The following is a 19608-nucleotide window of genomic DNA, read 5'->3' on the forward strand; positions in this document are numbered from 1 at the left end:
AATTTTCATGCAAAGTTGAGGAATGTAGCTTTATTAGGAGCAGCTACCACTTCTTGTGAGTAGTAACAACTATGAATTACTGAAATTGGATGAGACCAGAAGTAGGATACAAGGAGAAGCAGTGCATACCATGCTACAGGCATTCCAGCCACTGCAGTGGCGTAGCAACCCCTACCAATCACCTAAAGCTGATGAGCTTTTTTAAGGAGATCACAAAATTGTAGAGCTTTTTTGGGGGGGGGGGATCAGCCAAAGTTGTTGCACACCATCTTCTTAGGCACAAATCTGCCATGGACCATCATAAGCATTTGACACTCTGGTCAGCCAATGTAATACAACCACCACGCAGAGAAGCCTCCTTAGAATTTCAGAAGAGTTGCGTTTTTTGAGTCTGGAATTCATTTGTTGTAAAAATGCAAAGTGTTTCAATTTTAAAACCCAGCATTTTCTTAAATGTTTCTTAAATGTTTCTGGAATTTAGATGAACAAGTCCAATAGTAGGTAGCAACTTCTGCCTAATGATATGCATTTTACTATTACTGTTTAACTGCATTCATATAGCTGCTTTGTAACAGAAGTTCTCTGGACAGCTCACAAAGGAAAAAATCATAATAATTTTAGCATCTTTAATACTAAGGCCATAGCCATCTTTCCCATTGGTCTTAGTGGTTCGTTGTGCCAGGGCGCTGGCCTCTCAGGGGCACCCTAGTGAGTGGGGGAGCTGCGCGGCTTTGCTGGCAACCTCCCCTTTCCCTGCGTGCCCGCCAGCTGCGCCCCGCCAACTATATGGCTGGCGGGCGTGCAGCTTCCTTCCCAAGCCTCAGCTGGAGGAGAGCGATTTCTGCAGAGGCTTAGGAAGGAAGCTGTGCACAGCTTTCCTCCCAAGCCTCTGCTTCTGCTAAAGATGACCCTGCTCCCAGTCATTGTTCTCTTCCTACTTCCTGGCGAAAGGTGGTGCACAGCCTTCCTTCCCAGGCTGCCTTCTCAGGCTCCCCAGTGCTGGAGAGCATGTCCGCCAGCATGTTTTCCTGCTTGATCGCCGCCACTACGCCAGAGATTGGGGTGGTGGGGGAGGCAGAGGACATTTCCCACTGTCCCCTCCCTTGTTCTGGAGTTGTGGGGGCACGGAGGGATCTTTGCACCACGGCGCCGGATATGCTTAAGTCAGCCCTGACTCAGGCTTATATCTGCATGTACTAATCAGCATATGGTGACTTAATAAGCAAGCAACCAAATTGTGGCAAGTTCATCCTTTCTTACACATTATATTTTTTTTTTATACAGTTTGCTGTCCAAATCGTCTTGTACATCCTTAGAATGTTTGCTGCATTGCTACCAGAAACATAATGGTTCAGCCAAGAGGCAAAGACTACGGATTGATCTCCTTGGTCTGTCTCCCTCTCCCATCCCTACCTCTTAAAATGAGCATGGTGCACTTCATGGTTTCTTTATTTGGAAGGCCTTGCTATGGTAAAAGTCCATGTGGCTGGAAGCATAATTTCCCTCCTTGATATGCATTTGTTCTAGCTAGATTGTAACATGCCAGAACACTGCTGAATGAAGTGAAAAGCTCTTCAGTAGCTGATGTTAGAGGATTAAATGATGACCATTCCTGTCCCATTTCTCTTATCTCATAATCAAGCTTAAGATGGCACTAGATGGCTCTGTTAGAGTGATTATATATTTGAAATAGAAATTATTTGATCTCTACTTAGGTATCGCAGCATTTAGAGAAGACTCGTTTCTCTTTAATGCTGAATATATTTGTAGTGCTTTATAGCTTTCTACTTAGATATATTTGTGCTTAAAGTGTACTTCAGTCTAATAGGGACATGTGCTGCAGGGGAAATTTCAAGCTTTTTTATTTACACTGCTGCTAATAGTATCTTTCAGAATAATTGAAGTGCACTCACAATATGTAGGCATAAAGTAAGGAAATTGGTTCACTCAGGAATTGAATAATAGGAATTTCACTTCAAACACTAGCTGGCTAGCTCTGTAGGATGCAAATTGTACTCAAGATAGTTTTTTCGAATAATGACATGAACTGTCAGGAGATAATATCATTTACAGAATTCTCTGCCTGTATGTGTAACACACATACACCTGCTCCATCCACTGTTTTGTAGCAAGATCACATGCTTTAAACTGCTTTACAACACAAATCATTTAGCAGTTCTCAGAACTGAAATGTCATTTGCTTGATAGCCATAACAATCCTCTCCTAAATCGTGTCTTTTGGCTAAAAGTCTCCATGAGTTTTCAATACCTGTGTGGGTACCATTTGCAGTATGCTAATATGTTCTATGCTGCTTAATTTACCCTGATATTGCCCATAAATTACAGCCAGAATCAAAAGGTTTTCTCACTTTGCCAGAACCAATCAGTTTGCATGCGGCTCTCTGACATCAGAATGTTTGGGTCAATAACAAGCAGCTTGTACCACTAACGCGTACTAGTACTAAGTGGCTGACTCACCCTCAAATGCAACAGATGCCTTCCACTGTTCTGCTCAGATACCACAGTAAGCCAGAAGGCTTATAGTTCATAGTGGAGGGCATACGTTGCAGGTTCAACCCTTGCATTTCCAGGACGGGATGAGAAAGACCCTTGCCTGAAACCCAGGAGAATTGCTGCCAGACAGTGGAGGCAATACTGAAGTTAATGGACCAGTGGCTTGGCTCAGATTCCTATGTTCTGAAGGTTAGTTGAAGACAACCAGGAACTGATTCACATTAGCAAGTGTGTCTGCCCCCCCCCCCCCGTATTATCACTTCTTGCTTCCTTGTGATTCACATGATGCTCATTCCCACTTGAGTTGGTACCACTAACTTTTGACCCTTCTGGGATTTCTCAGAGAAGTTTTATGCTGGCTCTGTTGTGTTTTGCTGCTGGTCTTCGTCTCATGTGCACCAGCTGCATATTTCCACTGATACTGGTGAGAGTGGCTTCGTTCCTACAAAACCAGTTCACCATCATTTCCTCACCTTCCTCCTGCGCTCCATATTTGACCTTAGACTGCATCTGTCTGAAGAAAGAGAACTCCCTATTGAATGCAGTCCCTTGAGTCAGGGCTTTTTTTCAACCAAAACTCACCGGAACTCAATTTTGGCACCTCTCAAATGGGCAACATTGCTCTTCTAAGAGAACGGGGGAGATGTTCTTGGTGAGTTCCAGCACCTCTTTTTCTAGAAAAATAGCACTCCTTTTAATCATGACAAGTGACTGAAAACATATTTTGTGTGCCATGTTTTGCACTTACTTGTGTGATGAGAAATGGGTATACTTTTAAAAGAATGCTTGCATTTTCTCTTAAGTTCAGCTTTCATTGGGAGTGAACTCTGTACTTTTTTGTTCCCACCTTGTTTTATTAGTTGCCCAGAATAATTCAGACATTGAGTTTCCTTAAATATATTGTTGGAATACTGCTGTCACAATACAAAGAAACCAGCATCAGGTTTAAGTCATTCCTGTTCAGTTTTTGAATCCTTCAATTTTCTTACCACAATGTATTGCCTTTTATATTTAATCCCATCATTTTAAACTAGTTTGTGATTTAATCCCATCTAAAAAACCGGAGAGCACTCCACACTATTTCAGGGGGTAAGTACCTACAGATCTTGATGATATTATGACAACTTAAATGGTTCCTTAAGGGCTCCATCACTCAAAATAGGGATTTTGACTGCAAGTAATCCTATCAGATCTGTACTATTTTAGTTGACAAAACTACAGTAATCCTCTTTACAATTCTTCTATATTTATTAAGTATTTAGCTAGGTTTTCTTAACGTCTGTGTCTTCTAAGAAGTGAAATTAATACATATGTTGCTACCTAAACAGCAGCACGCTGCAGGAAGCTGATCAACAAAGTAACAAGCATTAGAAGAAGAAAGGACTGACTGATTTATTAAAGGAAAAGGCAGTTTCCTGCAGAAGCTGTCATCCTCGAATCTTCAATTGGTGGGTCATTTCATCCTCAGCAGGGACTCAATGCATGAAGTCTCATCTTTACTCTCTATGCTCAATCAGTACTGCACTTCTGCCTGTACTGCAGTAGGAGTTTAGATTCCTATTGAAACGCATGAGGACATGATTTTTTTCATAACTTTCCAATATCTGACTGTACAATTGCTATTATAAAAAAGCTTTTTGGGCCAGTTCTATTTGCCATATCCACGAAAGTAGAGCAAGTGAAGGTATTTGTTTCTGTCTAGGGTTGCCCTAAGACAGTTGTTCATACATTTCAACTTTGAAAAGGGGTGCTACCATTCACATTCCAAAAATAGCAAGATGCATTCTAAAAGCAATGTTGACATTTGGAAAGCTTGTCAGCAACTTGTCCGTTATTTGTGCAAAGACAATTTCAGCCAGAGATTACCTGCTTGCCTGCATACATAGAGAAAAGTAATAAAAATGCATCTGTGAATGCATGTTCGAGATCTGATGGCTAGGTGTCTATTAATGCCCTTGTTCTAGAGGCCACTTCACCACTGGACCTATCCACACAAAAACTAAACCTTTCCTTTAAGTGTGGTGTATGTTGCTCTCTTTCTCTCTGCTCTTCTCAATGATAAGCTTGTCCATTACAGAATAGAAGGGCTGTGTACAGAAATTGTCACTGGCACTCAAATGTGTGTCATTAATATCCATGCCAACTTTTTATTTAAAAAAGGATTCTCAGTTGTTTACATTGTGTAGTCTCTTGGTAGTTGGATGGTAGGAGTCCTTTTGCCATTATTTTGTTCATGTTTGTTTTTACCATACAAAAGTATTCACAATGTCATGGGATGGACTCAGTTACTAGCCATTTAGAACAGCTGGAGGAGAAGCAACCATTGTTTAGTTTTCCAAAGGGCCATGCACAGGGCTAAGACAGGGATAAGGTTTCCAAGCAGCAATATTTGAGGTGGGGGCAAGACCTGGATTGAGACTTTGGTGGGAAGAAGAAGCTAAATGCAGAACATGAGAAAGAGAAATAGGAGTGGGGGTCTAGTATGCCAAAGAAAAATTGGGCAGGGCAGGGCAGGGGAGGGGAGGGAGCTAGGCTTGAATGATTTTAAGGGAGATGCCTAGATAGAGATTTGTAGGGAAGAAGGATACAGAAAGAAGGAGAGAGTTAAGGGGAGCTACGCTGATGGGGGATATCTGTCCACCTGTAGATATACATCTACAGAGAAGGCTGCACATTGGCATGATTGCATGGCTGGAATTAGGACAGTAAGCACACTCAGCTGTCATTGATTTCTGTCTTCATGAAACAAGCACCTCATAAAAAAAAAAAATTATCAAAAAGCTTTGCCCTTTCATCTTAGGGCTGGACAAATCTGTCATGGTTGGTTTCTTATTTTTCCAATCTTACGTTCAGTTCTCTATATTTCCAGTTTGCAGTTTTTAAAAAGTTCTCGTGAGAATTTACCATCTTTTTAGTGCCTGCAGTGACACATGTTTATATGCACCTTTGCCTAATATACCCATTTTAGCAAAGCAGTTTTCCCTAATACAATGCATTTTTGTATGTGACCCTCACTACTGCAGTATATGACTTTTTTTTTAAGTGCACTTTACCCGAGTATATGTGTTTTTGTACATATTACTTGGCTGGAGAACTGCATTGCAAAAGTTAGAGACCTGTGAATTTTGGAAGAGGACTGTGTTTTGGTTCATGTATTGATTTGAGGAGTTTGATTTATGTAAGTTTTAAAATGTAAACTGAATCTAATTTCTCTTACATCTGTACCTCATCTCATATTCATACACAGGCAGCCTGAGATTTATTCATTTTCTCTTTTTATCTCTAAGTCCCACAAAGTATCTCCTTGTCTTCTAACTTGTTCACAGAGGTAAAGAATCGCATGTCTCCTCTCTCACAGATTATGCTGGAAACTGTAACTAGGCAGTGAATAGCAGTCTCATGTGTATAGATCTTTGATTATGGGAAATATACGATGTAAATATTTATAGATCTGTCGGGGGGGCTGTGATTATGAGATGCCCAGGGCCCACTAAGATTTTAACCTGTCCCTGATCATATATGATGGTTATCTTACCAACATGGCTACAGGAATGAGCTATTGATGAATAAAACTGAAAGGGAGCTGAAAGAAAAAGAGGAAGGGAGAACTGGGTAAGTTCAAAAGAGGAAGTGGTACAGTCAAGGATTCAGAGAGAGAGAAGCAGCATAGGGCAGACTAGTGGTGCAAAGCCTTCTGGGAGGAGATTTTGGGGTTAGCACTCTTCTATCTACTCATGGAGCTTCTTTAACTACTAACCTCAAAATTTGGGATCCCCTCCAAACCAGTGCCAAAGTTTTGCAGTCGTTTTGCAGTGGAAACCCAATGTTTGACAGTGCTCCCAAACTGTGTAATTGTTACTCAAACTGGGGGCAGGGGGCCATAACTATCACCCCCAAACCCAACATTGTCCAATTCACTCCAAACATGGGGTTTTTGCTGCAAAACGTTGGAACTGGTTTGGAGTGAACCAGGCAGTGTAGGGTGTTAACTATGAACCCTGGCTTAATGTATCAATTTCTCAGGGGAGGGGGCACTGCAAAACACAGGGTTTTCACTGCAAAACAACTGCAAAACTTTGACACTGGTTTGGAGCAGATGCCAAATTTCAGGGTTCGTAGTTAATAAAGCTCACTCAGGCTATAGCCTTGGCAGGAGTTATTTCCATACATTCCCAGCATGCCTTGCTCATCTCAGTTGCTAAGCACAAGAATTGAGCCATCTAAATGTTTCTACTCTGGAATTATATGTCATTAGCTTTTTAAATTCTAATGCCAGCCAAACATTATTCATAGTTTGGAGCTTCCAGGCAGCTCATATTGCTTGCCCAACAGATTAGTGAAAATGATTAGAAATCTTGAGTGTTTAGATAATCATGTGGATGGTCTTTTGTTGTGGTCATTTGCTTAACAGCAGTCCCAAACCGTTTCTTTCAGCAGAGAATAATGGTGTTGTAATGGATGCCGAACAAGCATTAGACAAAGGAAAGCTTTTGCTCCAAAGAGTCTTTTCTCTTTCCAGATTAAAAATGTGGAAGATAACGTAAAGGGAAGCAGAAATGGGAGGGGGGGTGGAGTGAGGCTGAATGTAAAACTTGAAGCATATTAACTGGGTAGAAAGAATTTGAAGGTGTAGCTCTAGGTAGGATATGTTGAAAGCCGGGACCTTCAAAGTGGCTTTCTCTGAAATGTTCCACATGCAGATAGGCAGAGCTTTATAGTCTCAATATGTGAATGAGATGGTGGGGAGTTGGATATGTTAGGCACTGGGGATGTTTTGGAACAAGCCAGGCCAGTACAAAAGGTTTGGGTTCTACTTGAACCAAGATGGAACCAGATTGTTGGTGGTTAAAACCAAAAATGTGACAGAACACCTTTTAAATTGATTGCCGGGGTAAGGCTGAGAGCAGGTGAGAAGCATCCAGTTTGGAAGAATTCCCCCAGGGATGACAGAGGAGTTGTCTATGGTTATTTAAATAGGGGAGGGCTAGAACTAGATAAATGGCAAGTAAAAGGTGACATGATGGAGATATATACAAGTAAACATGGTGTACAGAAAGTGCACAGGGAGATGGAATAATTCTAGAACTTGGGGCCATTTAAGGAAGCTGAAAGTTGTACGATTCAGCACACATGGAAGCATTTCTTCACACAGTGCATAGTTACACTATGGAATTCGCCCCCACAAGATGTAGTGATGCCAGGCAATTTGGATGGTTTTAAAAGAGGGTTCAACAAAGTAATGGAGGGTGAAGCTGTCTGTGGCTTCTTGCCATGATGGTCCTGTTCTACCTGATGTCAGAGAGAGTATTCTGTTGGATATCAGGCATCACACGTGGGGAGAGCACTTTTACTCCTGAGGGTCCTCCTTTCAGGCTTCCCACAGGCATTTGGTTAGCCACTCTGAGGAGAGGATGCTGATCTAGATAGACCTTTGACCTGATCAGAAGAGTTCTTCTTAGATTCTTAGGATATATATATATATATATATTTTTTTTTTTGCCTTGGGAGACTTCTGACTTAATATGGTAATTATAGGGGTGTTCAGATTTGAAGAGAACAATGCAACTGATTTTTCCTTTGTGTTCTTTGAAAGATATGGTTTCTAATCCTTAAAGATAGTGGAATTTTTGAAGAGTGTGGCTATATCAGGAGACATTATTCATGAGACTGTTGTTTCCGTACTCTAACTTACCAGATAGGAAGCGTGCAAGCAAGCCAATATTGTTTGGTTTATCAACCCATAGGATGGGTTAAGGGGAAGAAATGGAGAAGGGGAAGAAATGGAGGCAGTGAGAGATTTTACTTTCTTGGGCTCCATGATCACTGCAGATGGTGACAGCAGCCACGAAATTAAAAGACGCCTGCTTCTTGGGAGAAGGGCAATGACAGGCCTAGACAGCATCTTGAGAAGTAGAGACATCACCTTGCCAACAAAGGTCCGTATAGTTAAAGCTATGGTTTTCCCAGTAGTGATGTATGGAAGTGAGAGCTGGACCATAAAGAAGGCTGATCGCCGAAGAATTGATGCTTTTGAATTCTGGTGCTGGAGGAGACTCTTGAGAGTCCCATGGACTGCAAGAAGATCAAACCTCTCCATTCTGAAGGAAATCAGCCCTGAGTGCTCACTGGAAGGACAGATCGTGAAGCTGAGGCTCCAGTACTTTGGCCACCTCATGAGAAGAGAAGACTCCCTGGAGAAGACCCTGATGTTGGGAAAGATGGAGGGCACAAGGAGAAGGGGGCGACAGAGGACGAGATGGTTGGATAGTGTTTTCGAGGTTACCAGCATGAGTCTGACCAAGCTGCGGGGGGCAGTGGAGGACAGGAGTGCCTGGCGTTCTCTGGTCCATGGGGTCACGAAGAGTCGGACACGACTAAACGACTAAACAACAACAACAACAAAGGATGGGTTAATATAACCTAATGCCAGTCATAGTCCGAGCAGTTCCATTGAAATCAATGGACTTCTCCTACTAAGATCCATTAGTCTTAATGTGTCTACTTAGACTGTTGCTAGCATTGGATATCACCAGTAGAGAGGACAAGAGAGGAAAAGGACACATTCCTGTGCACACAAAAGTCCATTGTATCAGTGGAGCTGCAGCATTGGATACAGCCCAGTTGTTTAGAAGGAGACCTCCCTGACGGCTTGAAAACATTATCTGAACTTGAAAGTCCGTTTTATTTGATGTTTTTCTATTGCCGTTATATTGCTCTGTACCTTTAAATTGAATTACTGCAATTCACTCTTTCTGTAATGAGCGCCACCTGGGAATGGTTACTTATGCTTCAGGTTTCTTGCATCTGGTAGCAGTGGTTACATATCCTCATGACCACTGCTCCTTGTGCATTTTTATAATCTATGGGGTATGTACCTTTGTCCTTCTTATTGTAGTTAGAGCATATGGATTGTAATGTGTGAAGTTTATATAGCTTTCATGTACACAGGTCATTGTTTCATATTTGAATTCTTTTGTAGTTGTGCTGAAGAAGATTCCAGAGAAACAGTCATTTTATCCGGGATCACTGTCCTACGTTGTTATTCAGTTACTACTTCGGCCCCATGAACGCCTAAAAAGTTTTACCTCTTAGCCCACAGGATAGCACCTATTACTTGGTTTCAACCATAGACTTATTATACTTTTACGGACTTTCAAAGATTGACAGACGTGTGTTCATTTGTTTTCAAACATATTAGAGAATTTACAAGTGTACACATTTGGTTTTTGTTGTACTAAATAATGTATATTATGCCATAAGAACTACAGTGCTATCTAGTATACTGGTCTTCATTTTGCTTGTGGTGTTTGTTGTGTTAAGTTTGCAACACGGGTTGTTTGTTCTGTGTTGGTGAAAACATTATCTGAACTGGATGGTGGCACCAGGAGAACTTTTTTTTAAAAAAAAGAAACCTGTCTTGCATCTTTGTACAATAAGGGTCAGTGTTGGGAGACAAAGAATTTGAGACCCATTGACTGTAGGTAATCATTGATCCAAAGTTATATTCTTAATTCTGCTTTCACGTGCACCATTATAAATGGCAGCATGAAGTCTGGAATAACTGTCAATACAAAGACGCTGGAGAAACATTCTCGATTTCCCAGGAGAAACATTCACCTGTTTTAAGACCACACAGGCAAGTGAAAGTCATTATTAATCCCAGAGTGTGACAAGCCATCAGCTGAGTGTCTGTAATTAAACATATGACATTGCTGTGTTCCTTACAGGGGGCACTTCATGTCTACAGAGAGTCCAAAAGGGATAATCAGTATGTTTCTGGAGAAATAGGAGCCAGTATAAATATATCCCCACCACATAAGGACAAAAGGATTACACATTTGTCAACCTACTCTTCCGATTGGAAAAGGGCAGTAGAAATAGATTAGATGACCTTTTAAAATTCACTTCCATTCCTAACATTCTGGGAAATAGTGTGTGCTATAATACCAAAATAGGCACAGTATAACTTTCCAACAGTAGTATGTCTAGTGTGAGGAGTCTGACAATCAAATATACAATTTCTACACTTTAGGAATAAAAGGAATCTTCCCATGTAATTTAGAAACATGGAATCAAACATTAGGTGATTGGAAGCCCAAAGGAGGTTCACAATCTGGAACAAAGTGGTGGTACCTATCCTGGTTTGTTTGCCTATTTTATCATAGAATCTTTGAGCACACTGGATACAGAGACAGAACTTTGTCTGTCATGAGTACTAATAATCGACCAACTGTCCTTGCGTTTAGCTGGTACATAAATTATATTAGAATGATATATGCTGACTGCATTTGTGTGTAACACTAAATTGTGATTTGGTACTATGTGAATAAGCCTTCGGCCACACAGCCTTCTCAGGAGTTGCTCTGAGAAGTTGCTTCTGTTTTCCACTAGCCCATGGCTTTTTGTTATGTCCAAACAGGGACAGACTCTGGTTAGTTTTTGTATATTTTGTCCAAACATATGAACTTTAGATTGTGGTTTATGATCCTGGCTTGTTCAAATAAACCATAGTGAAGACATATCATAGCTTCCACTTCAGGCTTTAGACCTCTTCCTTGCAGCTGTACAAGAGAAAGGAGGGAGGGGAGAAGTCAGATAGCACACATAAAAGTTTAGCATTACATGAAGCAGGGCATTATGTCTAATTCAAGGAATATTTTGCTCATGAAATCTAGGATCATAGTATCATAGAATTGTAGAGTTGGTAGAGACCACAAGGGTCATCTTGTTCAACCCCCAGCAATGCAGGAATCTCTTGCCCAATGTGGGGGTTGAACCCACAATCCTGAGATTAAGAACGGATCTACGCTGGTTGTCTATAACGTTTAAAATGTGTTACTAAAATGTGACACTAGAGGGTGCTGTAGAGCAGCGAGCCTTCAGTAATGGAAAATTGCACCGTGAGTTATATAGCGTTATATTTAATGACGTTTTTACAGATCAATGTCGATCCAGCCTAAGAGTCTCATGCTCTACTGACTGAGCTACGTGCTATATAGTATATCCGCAGCTAGGTATCTTTAATCTAGCAGTCCCTACCCTGCTAAACAGTATACCAAGTGTAAAGCTCCTCTAATTAAAATCAGGGCTGAGCTAACACCGAGAGGGCAGGGTTATTTTGCAAACATTTTGGTTGATCCTTGTGACAAATCCCATCTTCTGATGTAGCTCAACAGTGCCTCCTAGCATGTTTTGGGAGTTAATAGACATCCAGTGAAGCTGAACGTTGGAAGATTCAGGAGAGATAAAAGAAAGTACTTCCTCATGCAGTGCATAGTTAAATTATGGGACCAGTTTCCATAGGGGGACAGTCATGGCTACCAACTTGGATGTCTTAAAGGTGAAAAGTCATGGAGGGGAAGGTGCTAACCATGATGGCTGTCCTCAGTTTGAGGCAGCAATGCTTCTGAATACCAGTTACTGGAAACCAGAAGAGGGGAGAGGGCTTTAGCGCTCAAAACCTGCTTGCTGGTTTCCCACAGGCATCTGGTTGGCCATTGGCCTGATCCAGCAGCCTCTTTTTACATTCTTACACTATCCTCTTCAGTTGACCCTGAATGGATAACTTTCCCCTGTATTGTCCTTAAATGCACATTCTCCAGTTAAGCTCTTTTCTACAATAGTTCGGTAGTCTGAATTGGCCACACCTTTTGTAATGTAACTTCATAGTCATTAGGGAGGTGGAACTAGTGTGTTGGTAAATTTCTGGTTGGCTACATGGACCTCTGACACGGAATTTATTTTGCCATTGGACAACACATTGGTAGGACATCACAGGTATGCAGAGCTTCCTTTTTTAGCAGTCTCCCACTGCTCTTGGCTCCGCATTCATCTCAGGGCATACTGGGCATGCTGCATGGTGAGCAGGCCTTTCATTCTGTGGTCTCAAGGTGAACAAGTCACTTGAGTGCTACTTTGAGAGGTATAGAAGCATCTCCCTTTGGAATGAATGGTCTAACCATGATGCTGCAGTGTGACAAAGCAGCATCCTGATGAGAGAAGAGAAGACTATCATGGCTTTTATGGATGGCTCTGCATCTCAGTAGGTTTGTACTGTTCATGGGCATATTTGGAGTGTGCAGAACTTTTTTTTTTTAAGAGCAACACTGCAGGCAACACACTGAATATCTTCCTTTTTCAAGTATCTACTTGCACAATACATTGAGATTTAAAATATTCCAGCTGGAGAGTTTCCTTACCACAGATGTGGGAGGGAACTTAACCAGCTTTAGGAGACCTTAATTATCTAATTTAATAAGAGGGTAATTTATATTCTACAGTGAGTTAAGTTGTGATACTAATTACTTCTACAGTTCCAGTAAAAGATCAGCCTTAGGTAGCAAATGCCACAAAATCTACACTTAGGTTTTTCCAGTGTGGAAAGTTAATGAATAATAAACTCTAAAGTGTAGTTACTCTAGACTACAAATTTGTATATTTTGTTTATTGAATCAAAAAGGTAAGTATTTCATTCACTACAAGTGTGAGTTAAGATGGAGGTGTTGTCTTCATTATGACTCTTCACTTGTATGATGCATCGAGGAATATTACAAGGCAAAAGCACTGCATTTGGCCAGCAGGGGCAATGGTTGGAGCAGGGTGTTTACCTGTTTCTGGGGATGAATTTCTACAACTAAACCCCTTGTGTGGAGGAGACACTGTTTCCCACTGTTTCTCCACTATCACTGTGTGTGACAAGGAACTAGAGATATGTGCTGCATGTTCTGTCTTACGAGTTATGATCTCACTGTTTTAGAATTTTAAAATGGCAGATGCTGACTTGCACCATATCTGTACAGCTCAGGACACCGATACCTCAAAGATTGCTTCTCACATGAAATAACCTGGACCATGCAATTGTCAGCTGATACTATTCTCTGTGCGCATCAAGTTCAGAGCTGATGTAAATGTGCAGTCAATAGAGACACAACCATTGATTGAAGGTGCATAGCCCTATATATACCAGGAGCACCTTGACCCCCATTGTTTAGCCCGGACTTGGAGGTCCAGCTCCAAGGGCCTTCTGGCAGTTCCCTTATTGTGAGAAGTGACGTTACCGGGAACCAGGCAGAAGGCCTTCTTGGTAGTTGTGCCCTCCTTGTGGAATGCCCTCCCATCAGATGTCTAAAGAGATAAACAATTACATTACTTTTTGCAGACATCTGAAGGCAGCCCTCTTTCAGGAAGCTTTTAATGTTTGATGTTTGGTTGTGTTCTTTTATATTCTGTTGGAAAGTGCCCAGAGTGGCTGGGGCAGGCCTGTCAGATAGGTAGAGAACATGAAATAAATTATTAGTATTAGTATTAGATACTGCATAAATGCATTCCGTGCATGCCATCCCTGTGCCACCCATGCCTCCTCCCTGTTTTAATCACACCTCTGGCATATCTTCAGCGGATCAGCTCTGCCAGCAGTGTTTCACTTGCATATCTGTCATGGCAGTAGCAAATTTCACATACTGCTAGCCCGGCAGGGCTTCCATCAAATCCTATGGCACCTTATTCAGTGGTTCCCGAGCATATTTTTGCACCCTAAAACTCTTTTTCATTATTAACTTTATTTGATTGAGTATGATAAATAAAAAATGTTAGACCTTGGTCAGATGAACTGTTACAAACAATGTACAGTGGTACCTCAGGTTACAAACACTTCAGGTTACAGACTCCGCTAACCCAGAAGTAGTACCTCGGGTTAAGAACTATACCTCAGGATGAGAACAGAAATCATGCGGTGGTGGCACGGTGGCAGCGGGAGGCCCCATTAGCTAAAGTCTTACCTCAGGTTAAGAACAATTTCAGGTTAAGAACGGACCTCCGGAACGAATTCAGTTCGTAAGGTACCACTGTATAATCAAACTAAATATCATTTATTCTGTTATAGTGTAGCACACTAAAGTCAGAAAGGAATTGCTTTTGTTTGCGTTCTAGAATAGTAGCTTTATTGGTATGTGGTACCAAATAAAATAAAATCCTCTGAGCATGACTCCAGGGGCTTACTTCTAAGTAGATCTGCATAGAACTGGGAATTCTAATCATGCTGAAGATTGAAGCAAGGCCCTCTTTATTCTGGACTAGTCAACTCAGGACACTTTTGCTTCTGGCTCCAATTGTCCTCAATCCTTCCACTACCTGCATGCGGCCCTCAACACATTACAGAGGGAATACAGCTCTCAACAGAAAAAATGAGCCCAGCCTTGCTTTGTATAAATAACCTGATTCACAATCACTAAGAAGATGTTGAATTGCCACTCTACACCTTAAACCACAGTATCATTTAATATAGATTAGCCAACTGTTTAACTATTGTGTTAAGTAGTTGAAACTGTCTTTTATTTACCACTCTTCTAAAGCACATGGAAGAGTCCATCATTACAGCCTCCTATTGATTCTCGCCTTTCTTTTGGACTCAAGTGCTCCAATATGGATTGAAAATGCCGTCTATTGAACATTCAGAAGAGTGAGAATGCTTTAACCGTACTTTGACCAAGGTTTTTTTTTTAACTGCAAAACAGTTGTTGAAGCATGTTAAATGATTACGTTAAGTGAGCTTGTGGAAACCTAACAGTCAGTTCAGTCACACATATTTGGAGAAAATGTCAAAGGTTTGATCAGGCTCCACAGCAAGAGTTAAAAACTTGTTATCAATGGAATATGAAAACTATTCAGAAAAGGGTCTGTTCTGAAAGCCTGTTTGATTTCATTCTTGCCATGCTGAAATGTTTTTTGGAGAAAATGTCTGAGCTTTTCATCAGCATATTTTTATCCAGGTGAAGAACAAGCATCCTGTTTAGTATTATCCTGGGGAATCTGATAATTGAAGATACTCTTTTCAATTAGTCACAGTAGTCCCCTTTGGGAATGTGCCTGACCAGTATCTCCTAAACAGTCCATGACTGAAAATTGATGAAGGAACTAGAGGACGGCTTTTATAAGGCCAGAAGGCTGCTCCTTAAGATGAGCTCCTCTGTGATGGTGCCTCTGAGGAATATGCTTAAGAGCAAGAGACTGACAGCAACTTTGTTTTTCCTCTCATGTGACATCATAGCATGCCAAAATAGGTGGGATATTGGAACGGTATCGCTACCCTGCTTCCATTTTTATATGAGGAATGGCTGTTCTGTTTACCTTCTGCTACAGCTCCCTTCCTCCCTAATTATTGGTCATGCTGGTGGAGACCAAACAACATAGGGCCACAGGTTGCCATCCCTGTTTTATACCCTGGTCTGGCTCCCTGGCAGATAAAGAGTTTAGTAAGGAGTAGGTGTGTTGGCAAATGCATACAGCATAGCACACTCTTAATATTTCTAGGTTCCTTGTTATGGAAGCCATATTAACTTTCCACAAAACGGATGGCATAGTCAGATGTTGCTGCCTTTGCCTTCACCATGTATAACCAGAGATCCACAATAAGAAAGAATGGTGTTAATAGAATTCTAGGTATACATTCTCTGAATTAAGTGTCAATGTTTTTCTTTTGTAGGGAAGTTGATCAGGATTCTGATGGCCATATTAGCTTCAAAGACTTTGAATCGGCGATGAACTATGGACAGGATAATTTGTCAGCGCTTCCTCTCATCTAATGAAAGCGGCCAAAAGAAAAAACTCCATAGCCAAGGTTTTCTAAAATCTACAAAACATTTTCCATCAGAATCCTTTTTAAACAAATCAAGGTAGATATGCTGCCATGAACAAGCTGTCTTTTGAACCTTCTATGGAATGTATTATGTCTTTAAACATATATTCTGTTTTTCCAATAAATGTTTTTTTGACTTCTGCTTCCTTTACATTTGCTGATTTTCCTCTTCATGAATATTGTTAATATGAGCAAAGCCAGCAGATGCAGCTGATTTGTTTAGAAGTGAAAAGGGGCAGTTTTTTATACTGTGAATGAATCCATCTATATAGAACAGGGGTGCACAACCTGCAGCCCTCCAGATGTTTCTGGACTACAACTCCCATCAGCTCCAGCCAGCCTAGCCAGTGATCAGTGATGATGTGAGTTTTAGTCCAGAAACATCTGGAGGGCTGCAGGTTGTGCACCCCTGATATAGAATAACCACATGCAACTCAGGAAGGGGGTCTGTGGTATTATCTGTCTAGATTTTTATTTATTATACATAAATGTACATCTGTTTTCAAGCATTTTCAAAGCGCTTTACAGAAAAAATACAAAAGATGAGCACATAATCTGTAGTATGGGGTTTGGCATAGTTATCCAAAAAAATATTCTTGTGTGGCCCTTTGTGTGCCACCTTTCATCTCAACGAGCTTTGTTGGTAGCAATCCTGTACAGGGGAGTAAGTTGCAATGAAATCAGAAGCCCTTGCTTCTAAATTCACATGTGTAAGATTGCTGTTGCTTCTTTGGTGATCACTCGTAGCCGAGTAAGATTGTCTTCCATGAACACAGTTTTAACAGTGAGTCTGTAAGTGACTGTTGTTCATGGTGAAGGTTTGTCAAGCGTGCCTTCTTCTTAGCGTGTTTTTCCCTTTTGTCCTGAGTTCGAGCGTCTTCAAAACCCACAACACCTTTGGTAAAGGCTGTTCTCTAATTGGAGTGTTCATAGGCCAGTTGTCGGTGTTTATACTACATTTTTTTAGATTTGCCTTGAGAGTCTCTTTGAACTTCTTGTTGACCCACCAGCATTACACTTTCCATTTTTAAGTTCGGAATAGGGTAGTTGCTTTGGAAGACGATAATCAGGCATCCGAACAACATGACCAGTCCAATGAAGTTGATGTTGAAGAATCATTGCTTCGACACTGGTGATCTTTGCTTCTTCCAGTACACTGACATTAGTTTGCCTGTCTTCCCAAGTGATGTGTAATTTTTTTCTGAGATGGAATCTTTCGAGGAGTTGGAGATGGCGTTTATAAGTGGTCCATGTTTCACAAGCATACAGTAAGGTTGGTAGTACAATAGCTTTGTAAACAAGCATTTTGGTTTCCCTGCAAATGTCCGGTCCTCAAACACTCTGCACTTCAGTCGGGAGAAAGCTGCACTGCTAGGCTTGCAAATAAACCTGAGTGGCAGGTTAAAGAGACTCACTCACCCAATGACATCCCTAGAGCTTCACAGCGGATGTAAACCTGGGTTTCCCACATTCAGACCCATACGTTAGGCAAAGGACTGCACTTGTTTTTATTATCATCTGCCGTAATAATGCATAGCATAAGTCCAGCACGACTTGAGTTCCTTGTTTTGAAGCCAAAACCCATCTTCTGGGCTGGCATGGCAGCAGCTGTTGGTCCTGGTATGTTTGCACTTGACCTGGTATGTTTGCACTTGACCTTGGTCACAGCATAATGGCTCCACGAATGGGTTGCTGCACAAGCAAATCAGTGCAGCCTTCATGGCTTTCCTGGAATTAAGGGAACAGCTATCTGCATGAACCAAACTGCTCTAGGTCAGCTTTCCCCAGCTAGGTACTCTCCTGATGCTTTGAACTACAACTCCCATGCTGGCTGAGGCTGATGTGATGCAAACCATCTGCAAGGCATCAATATTGCCTTAGCCCAACTAAATATAATGTTTTAGGATGGCCTGCTAGATAGAACCCAATGCCATTATTCACTGGTTCTTCAGTCAATTTCTAATAGTATTTTGTTCTCCGACATTCTGAAATGGTATTAAAGAATGTCACACCTCTTGTCATTTACTTTAACATTGGAGAGAAAGTTGTGTCCAATCATCCATAGACAAACGTGGACAACACCCGCATGCCGTTGTATATCGTAGTTCCCAGGTTCATCTTTGTTGCATGTTTGGAGATGTCAAGTGTGAAGAGGACACACATGCTCCCATCAGCAAACATGCCTGCAGCTGGAGAGAGCAAATCAGCTCTTCTCTGAGAGAGTTTGGCAGAAGAATAACATTGTTTGCTATAACTGTGTTCTGTGTAGTATTGTCTTGACAGACAGCTCAAGCAAAACTTCACAGTTCTTTACTCATAAATGAGATGTGAAGTTTGACACCAAATGAAGATATCCAAAGAAGAACTAGGACATTAAAGATTCAGCACTTGTCAGAAGGCCTCCATAGTTAAACAGGAATTGCTATGACATTGCACTGTTGCACTTCAGAGCAACTCAGATTTCTGAAGATTGTTACCTCTGGATCTGAATGACATCACTTCTCATTGAAATGGCAATCTGCCATCTCTCACTTGAGTGACTTGCTTATACTATTTCTCTTGCAGTATGGTTTCAGATGGAGGTCTTCAAACTGTAGCTTACAGCTACCACTACTAATTTTTTTTTTACTTTTCAGCACATGGAAAGGTCTCAGTACACATAATGAGAAATATCACAGATAAAAAACTGAGAAAAAGTACCTTTGCTTCATCTTTCAGCCCCATAAGAACAGCAGACCCATCAGAAAAGCAAACACCAAATCCAAACATCTGAAAGCTCGCTTCTTTTCAACTCGCTTCTGAGGTTAGGCTGGCCCTCAAGTGCAAGAACGGTTGCTGTCTATTTGAATAGGAATTTTTCAAAAATCTGAGCATGGGTTGAAAAGAGACATTGAAAGACGTAGGACCACACCTGATGTTCACCTGTGGGGATGCCTCCTTTCATTTAGTTTTCCTTTCCTTAGGCAAAATATTTTCATATTAGAAGTGTCTGGATGCATGCTATCCTGCCAGGAAGTTTATTTTGATTTGTTTCTGATAAGAAAAAAGTTCTTCATTATAAGTTCACTTATGTACGCACTGCTTAATATAGTGATGATATTTATATTATCAAACAAGGTCTCAATAAAACAATACCAAAGCAAAAAAGCTCAATACAGAATAACAAGTCAATATGTTGAAGTATCTTACTCCGAGGCATTAATTTGTGGGGTACTCCAGGGGTTGCCAATCTTTGTGGGTTTATGGGCACATTTGCAAAGGAGAAACACACACACAGACATATGCAGCCAAGCACACATTGCAGCCTACTCTTATTGACTGTGATCAAATGGTTTTTAAAGCCTAATTTCAGTGGCAGAGGCATATATCTGCAACCTGCAGACGCCATATATCTGCAACCTGTGGATGCCATGTTGGGGACTCCTGGCCATAATCATCTTTCCTGTACTACAGATACCAGA

The 19608-nt window shown here is 41.2% G+C and overlaps 1 protein-coding gene across 2 annotated transcripts in view; it reads left to right on the forward strand.

Moving 5' to 3' along the window:
• The window catches only part of EFCAB11 (EF-hand calcium binding domain 11), a 57136-nt gene extending 40838 nt beyond the window's left edge, over window positions 1-16298 (forward strand). The window contains exons 6-7 of one of the 2 annotated variants that reach the window (XM_079949542.1): window positions 14865-14971; window positions 15995-16298. In XM_079949542.1, coding sequence (XP_079805668.1) covers window positions 14865-14943 — 79 coding nt within the window. In that variant the 3' untranslated portion in view covers window positions 14944-14971; window positions 15995-16298. The remainder of the gene's footprint in view (window positions 1-14864; window positions 14972-15994) is intronic. The other variant, XM_079949541.1, reaches the window with a different exon arrangement.
• Window positions 16299-19608: the final 3310 nt, after the last annotated feature.

The sequence above is a fragment of the Podarcis cretensis genome, assembly GCF_951804945.1.
Source record: "Podarcis cretensis genome assembly, chromosome: 1".
NCBI lineage: Eukaryota > Metazoa > Chordata > Lepidosauria > Squamata > Lacertidae > Podarcis > Podarcis cretensis.